General features: G+C 32.1%; 1 protein-coding gene across 1 annotated transcript; it reads right to left on the bottom strand.

Moving 5' to 3' along the window:
• Nucleotides 1–16,230: 16,230 nt before the first annotated feature.
• LOC133329786 (protein commissureless 2) lies at nucleotides 16,231–20,638 on the bottom strand. The gene is made up of 2 exons (XM_061538251.1): nucleotides 20,122–20,638; nucleotides 16,231–16,766 (listed from the first exon to the last, which is right to left on the bottom strand). The coding sequence occupies exons 1-2, from the start codon at nucleotides 20,636–20,638 to the stop codon at nucleotides 16,231–16,233; spliced, it is 1,053 nt and encodes a 350-aa protein (XP_061394235.1).
• Nucleotides 20,639–22,042: the final 1,404 nt, after the last annotated feature.

Consider the following 22,042-nt stretch of genomic DNA (forward strand, 5'->3'; position numbering starts at 1 on the left):
AAAACCGACAAAAATTAAATAGTTGGTCCATTTCACCCCCTAAATATTAACCTATATAATTGGGGCTGTACAAAAAATTGGGGCTGTATAAAAATGGAAAATTAAACTGCATACTATAGAAATAATAGTTTTATTAAACACATTTTAAATGGCGCCCAACATGAATTTTCTTCTAAGAAGACCTTGTACACTAAAATGTAACTAGTGCATATACTTCTCAATGTCCAAATATTGATTTCGGGATTAATAGCCTCTTGAGAAAATATAGACGAGGCATATTATGGGAGGAATAAAAAGTAGCACATAAAAATAACAACTTCGGCAAATTTTTTAAATATAGAAAAATAAACAGTAGGCTATTATTTATTATTGAATTAAAATGGCGCCCAACATTAATTTTCTTCAACAAGGCGTTGTTTCTGGCATGATCTTCCAACAGATGTTTTTCTAAAATGAGAAGTACCCTATGAAGTAACTAGTGTATATACCTCTCTATATAGAATAACTAGCAAAGTGCCCGCTACTTCGTATGCGGAAAGGGAATACAAAAAATATTTCACATTGTATCGTAAATACTATAAATTTGTTTTACTATAGTTTGCGATTTAGTACTTTTCGTACACATAAGCACTATTTCCAGTAAGGAAAGTAGTAAAGTACCCCATGCAAAATTTCGTGCAAGTCGAAAGATATAGAGGGACTTTGGTACACCATTTACATTAAATCGGACGAAGTTATATATGGGAGCTATATCTAAATCGGAACTTATTTTCACGATGTTTAACACACATTGTTCTAGCCGTAATTCAGCCCGCTGTGCCTAATTTCGTGTAAATTGAAGTTTGGTGCACTATTTATCTAAAATCGGACTAAAATATATATGGAGCTATATCTAAATTTGAACCGATTTTTTCCAATTTCAATAGGGTTCGTCATTGGGCCAAATATGTGACGTATGCCAAATTTCATCCAATTCGGATCATAAATGCGACCTATACATTGTTTACAATGCATAAATCGACAAATAATGTAATTCTATGCATATAATGTGATTCCGTTGCCGAAATCGAAATTTAGTGCATTTGCTTTCCATTTACTATTCGTACAAATAAATTCGAGTTTCCATAGTTATCTCTATAGCTAAATACTACATTTCAACAGTAATCTAAATTCCAATCTACAGTAATCTTAATTCCACAAAGTCCAAATTAAGTACTTTTCGTACTCATAAGTTCGAATTTCCAAATATACCTCAATCCTTATTTCAAATCGTAATCGTAAGTCAAAATTTAATAATTCCAGCTCTGTCTGTTCAAACAAAACGAATTGTACCCTATTTAGTACCATTTAGTGCTTCTCGTATCCAAGAGTACGAAATTCCAATACTACCTTAATTCTATGATTTGCATTCTAAATTTAAGTTTTCTATCTCTATCCATTCACTCTGATCTAAACTGTACCAAATTTAGTACCATTTAGTACACGAAATGACAAATTTTCAAAACTACCGACATATTTCAATCCTGCACTCCAACAGTAATATTAATTTAATCAAAATTTCAGGATCTCAACCCTATCCATTGGTACCATTTAGTACGTTTTGTTTCTATAATTAAACTACGTCAATTTTACACTTCAAAAGTAATTTTAATTCCAAAATTCTGGAGTCCAACTCTATCCAATTAATTAAGTTGTACCAAATATAGTACCATTTAGTACACATACGTACTATGCTTCCATACCTTAATTCTATATTCTAAAAGCAACCATTATTCCAAATTTTAGGTTTCCATATCTAGTGCCGTTTAGTACGTTTACACACAAATACGAATTTCCACAGATGTCTCTATAGCTCAATCTTAAACAGTAATCAGAATTCCAAATTTCAGGTTTTAAGCTCATCCGTTTAAGCAAAATCAAAATTGTACTACATTTAGTACGATTTAGTACTTTTCGTACCAATAAGTGCGAATTTCCAAAACTACCTCAATTCTACACTGCAACTGCCATTTTAATTCCCAATTTCAAGAATCCAGCTCTATATGTGAACCGAAATGCAACTTGCACCAAATTTAGTACCATTAAATACTTTTCGTACACAAAGGTACGATTTTTTAAAGCTACCTCAATCCTGTATTCCAACAGTAGTCCTAATTCCGATTTTCAGGATTCCATCTATATACACTCAACTAAATGCAAATAGTACCAAATTTAGTACCATTTAGTACTTTTTAAAAAACATAAGTACGAAAATCTTAAACCATTTCTATACATCAGCACCACTTCCCAACCTGTTGTCTATATAAAATTTCAAGATTTTAGCTATATATGTTCAATATATGTAGAATTAGAACTCAATTTAGTACTTTTAGTACACTTATAGGTCGAATTTCCAAAAATCCTTTTCTACATCTTTCTAACTTTCCATCAGTGACCCATATTCCAAATTTCAGAATTCTAGCTCTTCCCGTTCGCCTAATACAAAGGGTACCATATTTAGTACATTTTAGTACTTTTCGTACCCTTCTAGTACGAATCTCCAAAAACCCCGCCTTATCTCACGCCTACACACCAACAACAACCCACACTCAAAATTTCAAGCTTCTAGCTTTAGACGTTTCGTCTGGGCGATAATCTGTCAGTCAGTCACTCACTCACTTAACACTAAGCTCTTTTATATATAGATATTGATATAGGGATTAATAAGTTCTTGAGAAGATGTAGACGGGACATTTTTCGGAACGACTAAAAAATAGCACCCGAAAATAAAAACTTCTGAAAATTTTTAAAGTATTGATTACAAGGCAGGACTCTTTAGTTGCTAATTGAATAAATTTTAAATGGCGCCCAACCTGAAAAAAATCATTTTCATATTCCAGGATCATAATAGATGATTATTTCTTCAAAAAGGGCGTTATGTCTGGCATTTTATCTCATAGCAGATTTCTTTTCACTTATTTCTAATTATAAATAGTTTTGTGTAGTAACCCTTGACACAATAAGGGCTACGTATGAATTTTAGCTCGTCTTTCATTGTCTAGATTGTAAATAAAATTGCATAACATTTTGTTGTGTTTTTGTTTTTGTATTTGTATTTCGAAAACTCATAAATCAAAACAATGAAGCATCTAAACGAATAAATTCACGTTTACTGGCAGCAGATCGCGATAACAGCATCACCACCACACACCATCATCTCCATCTCCATCATCCTCATCATTTACAGTTTGTTATGGCAGATTAAATGACTGTTCATAACAATTTTGAGCGATTTGAATAATTGAAGATCAGCAATATTTTAAAATAGATTTTCTTTTCGATTAGCTTGGCAATTAATCGTTTTGCAGGCCATACCGACCAGGCAGGCAGGCAGGCAGTCACTCGAACAGTCAGTCATTAAAACCACAAAAGCAATGCTATTTGTTGTATTCATTTGTTCGTTTGTTAATTATACATTACAAAAGTCCACAAACAAGTTGGTGAGATGCGCAGGGTAAGGTAATGAAGTGTGATCGGAGAAAAATTAGACAACACTTTGCTTGCACTCGCACTCACTCATGGCAAAAAGTAATGGATTTTTGTTTGATTGCCGGTAGAAATTCTAAAGTTCGCCGGTGTTTTGGTCCCCCAGACACTCTCACACCGGGGTAAGAGAGTAATTTTTTTCAAAAAAAAAAAAAAAAAAAATAAAATAAAATGAAATGAAATAATTGAATTGCATGAAGTGTTGAGCGATTTTGTTAAGTGAAGTCACTTGGCCAGTGAACCAACTAACTAACATTTGACTATTATTAGTATTAGATGTTAATGCGGTATGATCTTAGTCTACGATGATAATATTGATGGCTCCAACAGGTTCTCACGTGTTTGATTTACCAAGTTGTTATGGACACAACAAATCGTAACGGTTCCTTATCGTCGAACGATCTCCTTGCAAATGTTGTAAAACTCACGTGTTTAGACCTCTGCTCAGACAACCTGCCATCTAGCCATTTGCAGGAGTGTCACTGTTGTTGTTTTTGTTCGTTTTGCTGTCCACATAAATTTAACACCGCGCCATCAAAACAAAACATTAATTCAATTAATTTAATAAAAACTAATTGGAAATGATTCTCGAACAGCCGCAACGTGTTTAGAAACATTCCATTCCAATTTGTTTTGTGTTCGAATGGATGCAAAAAACAAAATTACTGGTGTCAACAAATGAAGTAACCATTTCGTTTATTTCCGATCATTTGCAGCCGGTGAGGACACGTGAGAAGCGAACTGATATTTATCAAAAAATTAAGGGGAATTTTTGTTGATGTTGTTGTGGTTATAATTTAGAAAATTTGTATTACTCACACTAATAATATGTTCTATTTCCTTCATGAACTACGCAGAATAAGATCTCCGACTTCTAGGCCTTTTAATAGGGATAAAAAAACAATCATTTTACGACTTTAAGAAAATAACACATAGGCCCATTTAGGATCAATACATGTATGAAACGACCAAATAATCAGAATATGGATAGTTCAAAACTTGATGTTTAAAAAAGGAAAAAGTGGCGCCCAACATTAAAATAGAAATAAGGTTTGTCAGTCACACTTCAAGTTATTCGCTGCTAAAAAAAGAAATATCATTAAAAATTGAGTGTGTAGCTCGACATAATAAATATGGCGCCCAACGTTAAGAAAATGTTTAATAAAAAAAATTATTTAAAAAGGTAAAATGTTGTACAAAACCAGTGAGCGGAACTGTATAGTCGGACGGGTTCGACCATACGATACCCTTCACAACTTCCCGAAAAATCTAACATTTTGTGGTTCTAAATTCTGCACACTTTTGGGCAATATTTACAGCGATATTTGCACACTCATGAAAAGTACAAATAATTTCAAAGCGATCATCACCTAACATTTTACTGACCATAACTGGAACCTATATATCTATATATCCGCCCTCAAGTGTGGTAATAGGTTACTAAATAATATGTGAATACGGAAGCACTTGTAAATATTTAAGTGTAACTCCCGCATCCGAGTACCTATGACAATATAATTGGTATCAATTTAAAGGTCAACCACTCCTCTTGGATATACTGCCAACTTCTGGGGTCTATGTCCTTCAGTGGTAAATATATAGTCTATAGAATACAAATTTAGTCATTTTTCACACAAAAGTTAGGGTCCATTTGACCCTCTAAATATTGACCGATCTTTATCAAAACAGGCATGCTTATTCTTTGGCCCGATCCCCTTCTCCATACAAAAATTTGTCCATAATGGACAGACGGACGGACACACATGTCTAGATCGACTCAGTTAGTCGAGATATGACGATCCGTTTACTTATAGGTGGGTCTAGGACCAATATTTTGCGGCGTTACAAACTTTTGGGGCTGCACAAAGCTATAATACCCTGACAACATAATTGTGTAGGGTATAAATATAGCCAATTGGCGCTCAATATGAATGTCACATCAGTCACATTTAAAACAATCAGTTGATGTCATCACAAGATAAATGAAAAGATGAATCAGTGATTCTGATACATCAAACATTCTAGATCTGACCATAATAAGTATGCCTTGCAAGTAGCACTTAAAGTTATTCGCTTCTAAAATAAGAAATATCCACAAAAATTGAGTGTATTGCTTAATATGGCGCCCAACGTGAAGAAAATATTTCAAAAGGTAAAATGCTGTACAAAAGTATAGCCAATTGCCCCCCCTTTCGATGTTCACGAAATTTGGCATAGAGTACTGAATTAGATCCAGAATGATGTGTGCCAAGTTTCGAGAAATTCGGTTCAGATTTGGATATAGCTCCCATAAATAGTTTCGTCCGATTTAAGAAAAATGGTGCACCAAAGTCCCTATATATATTTCGATTTGCATGGAACAGTGTGGTACATATGCACAAAGACATACATGTTTGTAACAGGCAAAAATAATCAAAATGGTTCCTTTTAAAATACAGATTTGGCACAGAGTACTGAATTGGGTCCAGAATGATGTGTGCTAAGTTTCGAGAAAATCGGTTCAGATTTAGATATAGCTCCCATATATATTTTCGTCCGATCTAAAGTAAATGGGGCTCCAAAGTGCCTATATATCTTTCGATTTGCACGAAATTTGGCATAGGTTACTGAATTAGGTCCAGAATGATGCGTGCTAAGTTTCGTGAAAATCGGTTCAGATTTAGATATGGCTTCAATACTGTTACAATAAACTTTCGTGTGTCAAGTTTTCTTGAAATTGGTTCAGATTTACATATACCTTCTATATATATTTTCGTCCGATTTTATGTAAATGGTACACTAAAGGCCCATGCAGACCCATACACGTACAGTTATTAATAAAAATCTAGCAAGTTTCCTTGAAATCGGTTCAGATTAGCTTCCATATATAATTTCGACCTATTCATGTTGACTGTACACCAAAAAATCCGTTCCTTGTTGTAGAATTTTGATAAAAAAAAGTTCCTTAATGCCTTGAAAATATCTTCTTTTAAAATCCCGTCTAGAACTATTCTTCACAACAAATGGACCGGTATTTAAAAAATCCTTTAAAATTTATTTTTAAAATCCCTGCTAAAAGGTCTATGAAAAAATCCTTAAAACGCTCCTTTTAAAATCCCGTCTAGAACTCTTCTTTACAACGATCACGCCATGAGCTCTATTTCATTTTCTTTCAAAAATCCTAAAAATTATTTTTGAAATTTTTCTTTAAAAAAAAATCCACGCCTTACAACAATCAATTTTTCATTAAAAAAAAAATTTTTCTTTCAAAAATCCAGACTTAGCTTAGATTATTCCAAAAAATCTACGCCTTCATCTCAATTTTTCCTTAAAAAATTAGTCCTGAAAAATCCAAACTTAGAGCGCAGATTCTCCTTAAAAATTTCGTATAAAAAATCCACACTCTACTTCTTCTTAAAAATATTTTCTGAAAACTTCGAAATATTCTTTTTTTAAAACCTTGAGGTTAGTGGGTCATTGAAAAAATCTCCTTTAAAACTCCTTGAGCTTTGGGGATCCTTGAAAAATTCTTACATAGATATCCAAGCCTTGATATGTACTTCTCCTTAAGTATTCTTCTTAAAAAATCACATTGAAAAAATATGTTTAAAAAATCACTGCTTATACCTCGATTGGTCCTCTGTTCTAGATCATTTTGATTAAAAAAAACACACATTTATGAATTAGTTGGACTTCGCAAAATCGATTATTTAAAAAAAGTTCCAATGTAGACATTAACAATTGTTAAAATTTATTACTAATCATATAAAACTAATTTGAAAATTCACTGTACTTTCCAAACTTTGAGTTAGCCTAGATTATTCCATTTGCTCGGAATCCTAAGTAGATCTCAAAATAAATTCAAAGGCTTGTCATATTTTGTTTTCTTTTTGTTATTATCGCCTTTAGTTGAGAGTCATTGTACAACATATGTTATTATCAATTTTATTTTTTTATATTATTATTGTGGTTTTAATGTGTGTCAAGTTTTTTTATTGTAAAACAATGGTTATTTTTAATATTTTTTTTTTTATTTTATAATTTTTTTTTTTTACAAATTGTTTTAATGGCACATTGACATTGACACGGTGGGTGATAATGAAACTAATTTAGACCTACGGCGAACTTCTGAAAAAATCTAGTAAATTCTGTCTAAGTTCGTTGATATTTTTTATTTCCTTTTTGTATAATTATTTAATAGGGTTGAGATTCAAAAACAAACAAAAAATAAATAAATAAATCTGAAGCCAAATCTAAACCGGAGGGAGATAAGGCATTGATAATTCGGAAATGTAAATCGCGAAATATAAACCACTGGGTTAACGAAATCCAGTTCGAAGTAAAGGTACTACAAAATTAAGAACATTTCAAAATTATTTCACTTTCAATTTATAATTTCATATTATAAAATTATAGTAGGCTTGGTAGTATCCAAAACCAAGGTACCAAGGGACAGCCTTTCTTACCCCTTAGTGAGAAAAATGCCATATTTTGCCACTAATAAATCGTTGTTGTATAAAAATAAATTGAGTTTACGCCTGATAATTTTGAATAAAAACAAAAAATTGAATAATTTGAAAAATGTTGTAAAAAACCAAGTGGCGCTCAACATGAAAATAGGAAAACTGTCTAACTACATATATAATTTTAAATATATCTTTGATCTATTAAACGACCCTATTTCCATTTGGTTTCCAATACAATTTTATGATCGTTATTCTCTTATCTCAAAATTGTATCTTAAATGGCATGACATCCAAAACATCATCAGATAAAAACACTCCAAATACGTCTACGATTGAATTTTTTATTGATTTTTTTGTTTGTTTTACCTTGGCTTAAATATCGAACAACCCTTCTCAGCATGCGTAAAAATTGGGGCAAACTTCAAATTCATCAAAAGTCCGCTGAACCACAAACTAAGGTAAAACTAATTAACATGTTTCTTCCTCATATTGTATTTCTGGGCTAGGTGCTCTTGTTGTTGGTGTTGTCGGTATTGATCAAGTATTGCAAGTCCTCCAAAAAACAGCACCACAACACCATCAAGAGTTAATATTAAATGTTAATAACAATAAAAAACAACAAACAACCAAACATACACAACAACAAACACTCCGAACAACATCGTTTACAACCGAAACCATATCTAGGTCAAATATTAACAACAAATAAATTAAATGACGAAGACGAATACGACGTTCGTAATGGCGATGCTGCTGATGTTACATTTGGCCGATCCATATCGATTCGATGAGCTGTTGCAAACAGGTTTTTAACTTTCAATTTCATTCGAATACCTGCGGCATGTCCCGGTTTAATCTTCGTGGTTTTTGGACCAAAACAAAAAACAACACACACACAAACTTTAAACAGCAAAAAAAAAACAACATCTCTTCAAAATCCGCAGCATCATCATCAATTCCAAGTAGACACCAAACCATAGCTTCCCTCCTCTCATACCCATACACATCCGAACTCAAACACAGTTGTTTGATTGAAGTTGCGATAAATCTATCTATGGCTGGTGCTGCTGCTGCCGCTGCAAGATTAACAAACAATCGAAAAAAGTGTTAAACTTTTAAGGTAATCTCCGAATGTTTTTTTTTTTTTTTTTTGGTTATTCCCCACTTTGCCTCCCGACTGTGTTGGCTGAAAAAACGTGACAGCTATTCATGCATTTATGAATCCATGGCATTTTTGTTTGGTTGTTGGCTCGGTTGGTTCGTTGATTGCTATTGGCCGCCATTCATTGCATTGCATGAAAGCGGCCAGAAGATGTTCATAAAAATCCATTAAATGAAAACGAAAATGCAGTTTTTTCTCTCTTCATTCATTGTTGTCTGCAATTCATTAATGTTGTCGCACTTATTTTTATAAAAAAAAAACGCTGGAGCCTAGAGGGGAGACCAATGTGGACAGTAGTTTGGTGGACAATAAGAGATGGGGAAAAAGTTGAAATGTTTTTTTAGATATAGAAGGTTTTTAGAGTCTTCTATGGAAACAGAAGTCCCTAATAGTCATAAAAGGCCCCTCAAGGACCTTTAAAAACTACTAAATTGACGAATGATCTTATATGGTCGTCTACGGTGATAGAAAACCCCCAAGACTTCTATGGAGACGGAGTATGTCTTTTATGAAGTTGGAGGATTTTTAAGGTATTGTTGGGTGATAATAGATACAAAAAATTAAAAAAAAAACTTGGTTAGTAGTCTTCTATGGAAACAGAATATCTTCAAAGTATTCTGTACGAACGTCTTTGAGGTCTCTATAGTGACGAAAGACCTTTAAAGTCGTCTACTGTTATAAAAAAAACCTCTGAAATCGGAGGGTTTGCAAGGTCTTCTGTGGTCCTGAAACTTCTTATTCCTCTGGGGAAAGTGGAATCTTTATGTTCTTCTATGAAGGCACAAGACTTCTCTCTTATAGAAAAGAAGGAGTTCAATGGAGACGGAAGACTTTCGAGGTCTTCTATAACATAAGACGTTTTAGGTCCCCTATGGATACGGAGGACCATTAAGTTGTTCTATAGATACAGAATATCTTCCAAAGCCTTTTATGGGAACACAAGACCTTTGAGTTTTATTATTGTAACGAAAGACCTTCAAAGTCATCTACGGAGATGGAGGACCTATGGAAACGGAGGACCAGAAACTTCATGTTCCTCTATGGAGACAAAAATTCCTATATGTTCTTCTACGGAGGCACATGACATACTTGGTCTCCTATAGAGAAAGAGAAGGTGTTCAATGGAGACCTTCGAGGTTTTATATGGAATCAGAATATATTCAAAGTCTTCTATGGGGTCATCAGACCTTTCAGGTTCATTATAGTAAAGGCCTTTAAGGTAATCTACGTTGATAGAAGACCTCCCAGGTCTTCTTTGGAGACGGAAGACCTTCAAGATCATATGTAAAGTCGGATGACTTGCAAGGTCTAACATCCTGAAAATTCTTGTTTCTCTATAGAAACAAAAAGCCATATATGTTCTTCTATGGATGTACAAGACTTATTGGGTCTCCTAGAGTAGATGAACGAGTTTTTAGGTCTTCTTTGGATACCTTCATATTCTCCTGTTTATACGTAAGACTTGCAAGGTCTTCCAGAAGGTGGTCCAGAAATTTATTTATCCACGCCTGATCCTTAAGTTTTTGTTTTATATCCCGATCCTTATGTATTTTTTGTCCTTAACAAACCTTTTTAAACTCTACGCTTGATCCTTAACCATTAGTCCCTAAGAAATTTTATTTTTAAAATCCACGTTTGGTCCTTAACAAACCTTCTTTAAAAATCCACTTTTTCCTTGGTAATCCTTCTTTAAAAATCCGTGTTTGGCCCTTAAGAAATCTTTTTTAAAGATCCACACTTGACCCTTAGAAATCCTTCCTTGAAAAAATAGTCTTTGGAAAAAGTCCTTCAAAAATTCTTCTTTAAAATCCACGCCTTGACCTCTACTTCAAAAATTCCTCTTTAAAATCCACGCCTTGACCTCTACTTCAAAAATTCTTTGTTAAAATCCACGCCTTGAGCTCTATCTTAAAAATTCTGCTTTAAAAATCCACATCTTGTCACCTACTTCACCCTGAAACAGTTTTCTTTAAAAATCCAATTTTCCAAGCTCTACCTCCCTTAAAAAAATTCTTCTTTAAAAATCCAGGTCTTGAACTCTACTTATCTTCAAAAAATTCTTCTATAAAAATCCAATTTTCCAAGCTCTAATTCTCCTCAAAAAAAAATTTTCATTCAAAAATCCAGCCTTGAGCTCTACTTCTAGGTGGAAAATAACTTTTTTAAATCCACGCCTTGAGCACTACTTCTACTTGGAAAATTCTTCTTTGAAAATCCACGCCTTGAGCTCCACATCTCCTTAAAAAGTTCGTCTTTAAAAATCCGCGCCTTGAGATTTACATCTCTCTTAAAAATGTTTTTTTAAAATCCCACGCCTTGAGAACTGATTCTTCCTGAAAAGTCCATTTTAAAAAATCTACGCCTTGAGCTCTACTTCTCCCTGAGAATTTCCTCTTTAAAAAATCCACGCCTTGGGCTCTACTTCTCCCTGAAATATTCTTATTTACAAATCTATTCCTTGGACTTAATGGGTCCTTGAAATTCATCTTTTATAATCCACGTTGTGAGCTCACTGAGTTCTTGAAAAAATTATATTTAAAAAAAAATACACGCCTTGAGCTCTACAGCTCCTCGACAAATTCTCCTTTAAAAAATCCACGACTTGAGCTCTACTTCTACTAAAAATTTACTTAACATTTTTTTCAGAACCGCCCCCATTTATCCTTCAAAATTTCTATTAAAAAATCCACGCATTGAGTTTTACGTCTATTTGAAAAAATCCACACATTCTTTAAAAATCTCCGCTTTCAGATCTACTTTTTCCTGAAAAATTCTTCTTTAAAAATCTACGTCTTGTGCTCTATATCTCTTTGAAGTCAGCTAATGAAAACTTAGTTCCACTGTGGTACAACATCTCCAAAAATAGTAGTTGTAATATTCATTTATGGAAAAGCTTTCTTGTTGTTGTTTCTGCTGCTGTTGTTGTGCAGCTATTTTTATTTGCGCTTGAACCAGGCCTTAAAGATGTCTTGCTCTGCCATAAATTAAATAAAAAAACATATTTTTGGGCATAAATGAAGGTTAGCTGCTTGTTTTTCATGCTGATGACTACCCACTTACCCTACCACCGTTTCAAGCAGCCAACTTTCACTTGTAGGAAATTATAACTAAAGTTTTAATAATAAAATAATGAAAACGACGACAACAACAACAAGAAATGGCGTATTTCATAGCCCATGGCTCCCGAGTGTAAGCGACATATTGTTCGGCAACAACGAGGCATTTTCATAATTAAAGAAATGGCCATTTAATTAAAAAAATACAGAAACATAGCCCTCCAAGTGTATTTCAGGTTCCGACTCGCTGAGTTATATTGTTGTCATCTATTTGGACAACAGAAATACTGATGATGATAACATAATTTTTGATTAAGCCTAAACTATGAGAGGAAATATTTTGAAATGTGGAATAATGCCAAAGTCACTAAAATGTTTGAAAATTAAAAAAAAACCTAAACACAATAGGTGGACCCTTTAAGTCTGGCCAGGTTGGCTGTAAGCCAAATCAGTGGCCATTTTTGGGGTGGGGGAATTATTTGGTAATATGCAGACACCAAGGGGTCTCTCGGAGGCTATTTATAAATTCATCATAAATTTACAATTTTATTAGGCCGAACTTTTGTAAGCGATCATGTTGTATTTATGGCCAAAAAAACCGATCAATATTTTTTACAGCATTTTGTTGTCAGCTATTAATTTCAGTTTTGTTGTTGCTGATATCGAGATCATCAAATTAAATGATGTTGCTGTTTTTTTGTTTTTGTTAATTAATTAAAAACTCTAAAATTTGTTGTATTTTTTATTTGCATTTTTATTTTATTTTAAAAATAGTTTGGCATTGTAACGCTAACCCGTTTTCTTGTCTATGGGTTAGTTTTAATTGCCCCTAGCCAAGTTTATAAGTAACAGTGAAATCATAAAACTTTTTATAGTTTTTATGAAAAACGGATTTTAATTTCATTTTTATATACCACGTTGGAATCTGATAATTCTACTAAGTAATCGCTGAATTAATTGTTACAATTCTGAAAATACAAAATTTATTGACACTATTTTTAAATTCTATTGACGTGCGCTGCTAATTTTTTTAATAACTTGTTGTTCATGGGAATTTAATGGGGAATTAGTCATAGGGGAAAATTTAAAAAAGTGGGTATTTTAAAGAATAATTTTTCAAGCGGAAGTAGAGCTTAATGCGTGGATTTTTTAAAGAAACTTTTCAAAGAGATGTAGAGCCTCAAGGCCTGGATTTTTTTATAGAAACTTTTCAAAGAGATGTAGAGCCTCAAGGCGTGGATTTTTTAAAGGTGAATTTTTCAAAGAGATGTAGAGCCTCAAGGCGTGGATTTTTTAAAGGTGAATTTTTCATGAAGAAGTAGAGCTCAAGGCGTGGATTTTTTAAATAAACTTTTCAAAGGGATGTAGAGCCTCAAGGCGTGGATTTTTTAAAGAAGATTTTTTCAAGGAGAAGTAGACCTCAAGGCTTGGATTTTTTTAATGAAGAATTTTTCATGGAGAAGTTGAGCCTCAAGGCGTGCATTTTTTTTAAAGAAGAATTTTTCATGGAGACGTAGACCTCAAGGCGTGAATTTTTTAAAGAAGTATTTTTAAAGTAACTTTTCAAAGAGATGTAGAGCCTCAAGGCGTGGACCTTTAGGCGTGGATTTATTTAAAGAAACTTTTCAAAGAGATGTAGAGCCTCAAGGCGTGGATTTTTTAAAGAAACTTTTCAAAGAGATGGAGCCTCAAGGCGTGGATTTTTTAAAGAAACTTTTCAAAGAGATGTAGAGCCTCAAGGCGTGGACCTTTAGGCGTGGATTTATTTAAAGAAACTTTTCAAAGAGATGTAGAGCCTCAAGGCGTGGACCTTTAGGCGTGGATTTATTTAAAGAAACTTTTCAAAGAGATGTAGAGCCTCAAGGCGTGGATTTTTTAAAGAAACTTTTCAAAGAGATGTAGAGCCTCAAGGCGTGGATTTTTTAAAGAAACTTTTCAAAGAGATGTAGAGCCTCAAGGCGTGGATTTTTTAAAGAAACTTTTCAAAGAGATGTAGAGCCTCAAGGCGTGGATTTTTTAAAGAAACTTTTCAAAGAGATGTAGAGCCTCAAGGCGTGGATTTTTTAAAGAAACTTTTCAAAGAGATGTAGAGCCTCAAGGCGTGGACCTCTTTAGAAAGGTCCTCAAGGTGTGGATTTTCAAAAAGGGACCTCAAGGCGTGCATTTCTTAAAAAGGACCTCAAGGCGTGGATTTTTTAAAAAGGACCTCAAGGCGTGGATTTTTTAAAAAGGATATCAAGGCATGGATTAAAAAAAATGCCCTCAAGACGTGGATTTTTAAAAAGGCCCTCAAGACGTGGATTTATAAAAAAGGACCTCAAAGCATGGATTTTTATAAAGGGACCCTAAGGATTGGATTTTTAAGATGAACCTTAAGAAGTGGATTTAAAAAAAATACCCCAAGGCGTGGATTTTTCAAGAAATAAAGGACCTCAAAACGAGGATTTTCAAAACATAAAGGACCTCAAGACATAGATTTTTCAAGAATTAAATGATCTCAATACTAGGATTTTCAAGAATTAAAGGACCTCAGGACGAGGATTTTTTAAAAAAGATTTTTTTTTTGAAAGGCCTCAGGCTTGGATTTTTTAAAAAAGATTTTTTTTTAATGGAGAAACTACACGCGCTGACTTTTTAAACATATTTTTTAACTGTTATACAAGGCGTGGATTTTTTAAAAATATTTTTTTAACTGTTATACAAGACGTGGATTTTTCAACTGTTATACAAGGCGTGAATTTGTTCAACTGTTATGCTAGGCGTAGATTTTCAACTGTTATACAAGGCTTGGATTTTTCAACTATTATACAAGGCGTGTATTTTTTCAACTGTTATACAAGGCGTGCATTTTTTTCAACTGTTATACAAGGCGTGAATTTTTTCAACTGTTATACTAGGCGTGGATTTTTCAACTATTATACAGGGCGTGAATTTTTTCAACTGTTATACAAGGCGTGGATTTTTCAACTGTTATACAAGGCGTGAATTTTTCAACTGTTATACAGGGCGTGAATTTTTTCAACTGTTATAAAAGGCGTGGATTTTTCAACTGTTATACAAGGCGTGAATTTTTTCAACTGTTATACAAGGCGTGGATTTTTCAACTGTTATAAAAGGTGTGGAATTTTTCAACTGTTATACAAGGCGTGGATTTTTCAGGTGTTATACAAAACATGGAAAAGTCGAATTTTTAAGAACAATTTTGAGGCCAATTTTTCATTTATTTTTTAATTTTTTAAAAATATTTTTTAGAAGAAAAGCATTTTTTTTTTTTCAAAGGTCAGAATATAATTCAAAATAATATTTTGTTTTAAAATCCGACAATAATTTTTTTTATTATTTTTATTTTTAATTTCGCCGATTTTTTTACTTTCCCCAATTTTTTATTTTCCCAAATAGTTTGAAATAAAAAAAATTGTTTTAATTTTCATATTTTTTAAAGTAATGATTTTTTTATTTTCATAATAATATATTTTTTTAAATTTTGTTTTTGTTTTTTTCACTAAATTTCTTTTCTCATATATAAATAACTTAAAATTAGTTAACACACATTAATTTATACATTACGGTATATAAATAAGTATACAGTCTAATTTTTTGTTTTATTTAATTTTTTTATATATAAATAAATAATATTAAGTAAATTATAATTTGTTAACACACATATACATACACAGATGATATATATATATATGAGGTTAATAAAATTGATTAATCACAGTTTAGGACTATATAAAAAAATTTCTATAAGTATACATCGGATATAAATATGCAATAGACAAGGGAAGGGGAAGTACAAATGGGGACAACTCCAACAGAAACAAACGGAGTTCAAATTTAATCTCGAATTTAAAAATCTCAGTGTCCTTTCTTTATGAAATCGCGATTTTTTTTTTAATTTTATAAAAAATTGATAATTTTCTTTTATCCTCTAAGTCTATTGCCTTTGGTTAATGATTCTAAGTTTAAGTTCTATTATCACAGTCTTACGGGAATTGTTTTTTTTTTAAATAAAAGTCTTTTTTATAAATTTATAAAAAAATTATGACTTTTCTGGTTTATCACTGGTTTTTGTAGAAGACGATGTCTTGTCCGTAGAAGACTGTGTTTTAAGACCTGGCAATTTCTCATTTACCAAACTTAGGCTAGTCAAACTGTAATGTGGTGGAGAGGAGGTGGGAGGTGGTGTGGTCATCACAGCTGTGGCAGATGATGTTACCAAAGGGGTTATAACAAAAGCCTGTGGCGTTTTGCTGTTGTTATTGGCATTATCGGCCAACAAAGGTGTTGAACTTTCTGCTGCAACCACGACCTCTGTTGTGGGAGTTGGAGGTTGTGTTGTTGGATTTCCTGCAGCCATTGACATTTCTGGGTTTTGTGATTTTTCATTGCAATTGAAAACTTCAAAAACACTAGGATGTACAATGAGACAGGATTGGGGATTTTTATGCAATAGCTCCAGGGCTGCCTCGTACGAGGGTAGACCGGAAACCAAGGTGTACTCGGGAACAGGATCCTCAAAATCCAAATTGATTTTTACATTATCCTCATCATCACTTTGGGTCATTGTGTGGCGATCTGGAAAAATAAATAAGAAAAAAGGAAATTGATTAGTAAACATGGTTTTGGAAAAAGAACATGGTTTGACATGAAAAATAAAATCTGTGTTTATTTTATCTGTTTGAGATTTGGAAAAAATGCCTTATTTTCTTTTACTACCGCTTTTTGGTAAATATTTACTCAGATGGTATGTGTGTTGATTTAGGGAAGTAAACATGATGTATCTTGAATGTCTAGAAATTTTGCTTGTGTTATCATATCATTTATTTCTGACAGCAGTCATTTTGAAAATTAAATTTTTTGAGATGTTCTACAATTTTCTGTTTGCCAAAAAAATCAAAACCAAAACCTTAGAAAATTTTGCAGGTTTTTTTGGTTTGGCTATCTGTGATTTTTATAAGCGATTAAAATGTTTTTTTTTTTTTTTTTTGATAATAGAAATGTTAATAACGAAATTTATGACCTTGTATTTTTTTGGCAAAAAATAATAATACACCACTTATCAGCCATTTGGAAAAAAATGGGTTATTACGTTTTAGTGGTTGGGTTGTTTTACGGAAGCTTGAGTCAGGAGTTTTTTGTTTGTTATAAAAATAGAAATTGCGTTTTTTATGTTTTAACCGATTTTTTATTATAAAAATTTTTATTATTTTTAACCTTATTATTTTTTTAATATTTTTGTTAATTATAACTATTTTTTTTGTTATTTGAAAAAAAATGTTTTGTTGTTTATAACCGATTTGTTTCTAGCTTTATCAATAAAAAATAAAATTTTTTTTTGTTAAAAAAAATTTTTCAATATTCTTTAAACGATGTTGTTTATTTCTAATTAAAAAAATATTTTTTGTCATTATTTTTTTAATTTTTTTTTAACAAATTTTTTCCACCGGCTCAAAATAAATGTTCTAAGTAATTTACATTCGATTTTTTTCAAAAAAAATTCCACTTTTTCCCTATATATTTTTTTTATTTAAATATGTAAATATACCCCAACAGCTGACACTATTTTCGCTGAACATATCAGCCGTTTTTTTGTCTCGACGTTGATATGAAAAAACGTGAGTTATAAAAAATCTGAATCTGCATATGTCCGTTCTATTGTTTAGTTGGCTAACAAGTTTTTTTGTTTTCTTTTGTTATTGTTTTGTTGTTATTGGCCAATTATCATAATATATAAATAACCAAGAACTTTAGCGGCTTGATCGGCTTCTTTTCTTTCAGATTTTTTTGCCTATTGAGAGGATTTATTTTCGAAATCCAGACCGGATCTATTAAAAACGAAATTTAATGTTGTGAGGTGGTTTTATGCAAAATGTCTGGCTATTTTAGGTCAATGGTCTTTAATCAATTTTTTAATGAAAAGGGTATCATCGAGAGGTGTTAAATTTTTTTTCAATGGGAGAAAATTTCTACAGTAGAAAGTAGAGTATCGGATATAGAATTTTTTGCATATAAACGATCCATCAAGGTATTAGTCAAATCTTCAAATATTCGTTAACAGTTGATAGCATATATTAGGATGGTCTGGAGACCCGCAAAATTTGTCACCATAAGTGATAGTCGTTATAACCAATATTAAATAAAAGAGCAAAAACTTTTTTCAGGACTTCTGAATAAAAACGTTAAAACCGGCATGTCATTAAAATCGGTATCGTAATAAGCGATTTCGACGATATGTGGGAATTTAATTTTGGGTACACGCATATTATTTTAATTATAATATTGAAAATATGTTAATAAAAATGTTAATTTTTCCTTATAGAGAATATTTTCGGTTATAAGCAACACGTGCTTTTAATGATTTTTTTCACTTTTTTTTGCAGGACTCTGTACTAATTTTCATAGGTAAGGCCAGTAATCACAAAAAATCTCAATTTTCTTTACAAAATTTTGTAAAAAATTAAAATTTTCGGTTATAAGTAACAAATAAATCGGTTATAAAAAACAAGTCTTGTGGATTATTTCAATAAAAATCACAATTTGGTGGAAAATTAAAAACGAAATAAATGAATATTTCGCAAAAAAAAATCAATTTTCTTTACAAAAATTTGTAAAAAAACGAAAATTTTCGGTTATAAGTAACAAACAATTCCGTTATAAAACATAAATTTGGTGGATTATTTCAATGAAGATCGCTAATTATAAACAAAATAAATTCAAATCCTTTAAAATGTCACCAAAAATCTCAATTTTCTTTAGAAAAATTGTTAAAAAACGAAAATTTCGGTTATAAGTAACAGTTATAAAACACAATTTTTTGGAGTATTTTCATAAAAATCACAATTTAGTGGCAAATTAAAAGCAAAAACAAAATGAATTCTTTAAAATTTCGATTTTCTTTACACAAATTTGTAAAAAACGAAAAATTTCGGTTATAAGCAAGAAAAAAATTTCGATATTATTCAATAAAAATTATGGATTATTATTTCAATAAAAATATCTATTTTTTTGAATTTTTTTTAAGTATTTCAAATTATCTTTTTTTGTTTTTGACTTTTTTAATATCTTAGAGTTTCATATAAAAAATTATTATTTTTTTATAATTTTTAAATACTTAAAATTTTTATTTTTTGAACATTTTTACATTTTTGAATTTTTTTTAATTTTTTCAAATTCTATTTCTTTTTTGTTCTTGACTTTTTTAATATCTTAGAGTTTCATATAAGCGATTTTTTTAATTTTTTTTATAACCATTTTTTTTAAATTTTCAAAATTTCTCTACTATTTTCCCAAAACCAAAAATTTTCTTTTGTTTTCAAAAATTTCTCACGCTTTAGAAAAATAAACCCCAAATTTCTTTTCAATACATTTTAAGCCCTACATTTCATTGTTTTTACACCGGTAATGTGTGTTGTTGTTGTTGTGGTGGTACAACAAAACACTTGTAACTCTACATTTGTGGTTGTTGTTGTTGCTGTTGTCTGCCATAATTTTATAATTTATTGTTTCTTTTTCACATTTTTTTTTTTTTCGTTAACTCATTTCACTGGCCAAAAAAACTCAAAACCCCAAAGCTTTGAAAATAAATTTCTAATTGTTGCGTTAATTTCACTTCCGTTTTTGGACGTTAGGACGTTAATGGCTTTGAGCCAAAACTGCCACTCATTCACACATCAAGGTTTTGTAAAAACAAAACAAATTTCTTCTTCTTGATTAGAAATTAAATATTCACAGTAGTGAAAATAAAAATAAAATAAAATAGTTGTTACTTATATGCAAAATGCTTAAAACGTTTGGAGAATATGAAATTAGTTGTTTTGATTTGTTGTTGTAGTTTTTTTCTTTCTTTTCAAAATAGGCAACTCAAACAGATAAATAACAAATAGCTGCGCAAAAAATATTTAAATTTTCAATTCGATTTTCAAATACTTACAATTTCTTTTCCACACACGAAATTGATGATACAGGAAACAGGAACAGAAGCAAAACACCATTGAAATCAATATCAAAATCAAAACAATGCCAATCCAAACTTCATTCATAAACTGATCGTATTCCACTTGCTTTTGCAGTTCATCCATGGCGGAATCATAGTGGACGGAGTCGATCACAACATGATGAGGAGTTTGGAAATTGGTAAAATCCATGTTATCGGTATTAATAACAGGCGATGATGATACGGCGGAGGCTGAGGGTAGATTCAGGGGTGAGGTTTGCAATTGTATGGAATTGATAATGGAGGCCCCCAATTTCGAGAGGAAATCACTGGTTGTGGTAATGTGATGGGAATTTACTGGCACTGCCGATGAATCCAAACTAGTAATTGTGGGCGTGGAGGTCAGTGTTATGGTATTCGCAGACGTATGATCCGTGTGACTATTTTCCAAAATATGTTGGGCGTCTTTATCGAATTGCAGATCGTAATTCAATGAGCGTATTATTCTTTCCATGGTGGATTTTTATAATATTTTCTTCTGCTGACTGATTGTTGTTACTTTTTTATTTTATTGTGGTTGATGACTGATTTTGTGTTTGTTTTATTTTTATATATTTTTTCTGTTTTAATATTTTTATCTTGTCTTTGGACTTTCACTGGGTATTTATTTTGTATTTTTTTTTCTTGCGACTTCTTCTTCTTTGCCACTTTTGTGTATTTGCGGATATAAGTAATTGTATATCTTTTTATTCACTTCGTTTTTTTGCGGCTTTTATTTATTTTTTATAAGAAAAAAAAATAATAACAAATCGTAAATGGAACGTAACAGAAACGTAAATATTTTTCTTTTAAATTTCGGGGCGAGCCGTTGACACGTCTTAAGCCTCTTAATTCTCGTCGTAAACTAAACTGTGCGGCCTAGCAAACCCCGGCCATAACCATATCAACAATGTGAAATGATCATATGAGAGAGAAAGAGCGGAGGGAGTGAGTTTCACACAGAGAGAGTGAAATTGTGAGAGAATTTAACTCAACATACGGAGTTCACAATGTGAACAAACAAAAGGCAATTGTAAAAGATTAAACAAAACCAAGCAAGCAACCAACGTGTGCTAGGCACTCGGGTTATTACTCTCCCACTGCTATACACAGTTACCTGGTTGCTTGTCTACCTTTTTTCGTTAGCCAGACACACGACTCACATTCACACACCGTCTTTGCCGTTGAAGATCTTGCACAAGCAAAACTAACTATCATTTGATGGCTGGTTACGGTCTAGCTAACATCATTCATTTCCTCTCTACTCATCTCTATGCACAGACACACACAAACTCTCCCCTATTCTTATGCTCTTCGTCTAAGACAAGTCTTCACCGTTGAAGATCATGCCCAAGCAAAATTAACTATCATTTGATGGCTGGTTATGGTCTAGCTATGCACACACACACACAAATTCTCCCCTATTCTTATGCTCTTCGCCTAAGACAAGCCTGGGAAAGAAAGCATGAAATTATTACAAATGCTCACACATAACATAGGCATTAAAAATAGGCATGCCATGCAAGGCAAAATGGGCATACGCATCATTTCCTTGGCTGGCTGGCACACAGGATCATTTCTCACGCACATGTTCCTCACAATAGCTGTAGGAGTTTAAAATTTCTTCAACTTCTTTATTTCCCCTCTCGCTCCCTCTCAAAGGTTTTGTGAACATCTCCTATTACAAAACGATCCTTCTTTTCAAATTCTATTGTCCTTTTATGCTTCAGTGCAGAATTTTTTTGTATGTATGTTCAGCATATGTCCTTAATTGTCTAACAGCCAGGCATTGTTCTCCGTCTTCGTCTTGAAAAATTTCTTCCCTTTTTTCCAATTGTTACTGGACAATGGTATTTAATTGAGCAGAGGATTTCATTTC

Source organism: Musca vetustissima, unplaced genomic scaffold (assembly GCF_032173495.1).
Source record: "Musca vetustissima isolate MV318-11 ecotype Yass unplaced genomic scaffold, APGP_CSIRO_Mvet_v1 utg12527, whole genome shotgun sequence".
In the NCBI taxonomy this organism is placed as follows: domain Eukaryota; kingdom Metazoa; phylum Arthropoda; class Insecta; order Diptera; family Muscidae; genus Musca; species Musca vetustissima.

Coding starts and splice junctions, on each gene's coding strand:
- LOC133329786 (XM_061538251.1), bottom strand. CDS start 20,638: ATGGAAAGAATAATACGCTCATTGAATTACGATCTGCAATTCGATAAA. Junction 16,767..20,121: donor TCGTGTGTGGAAAAGAAATT/GTAAGTATTTGA, acceptor TTATTTTTCCAG/ATCGCCACACAATGACCCAA.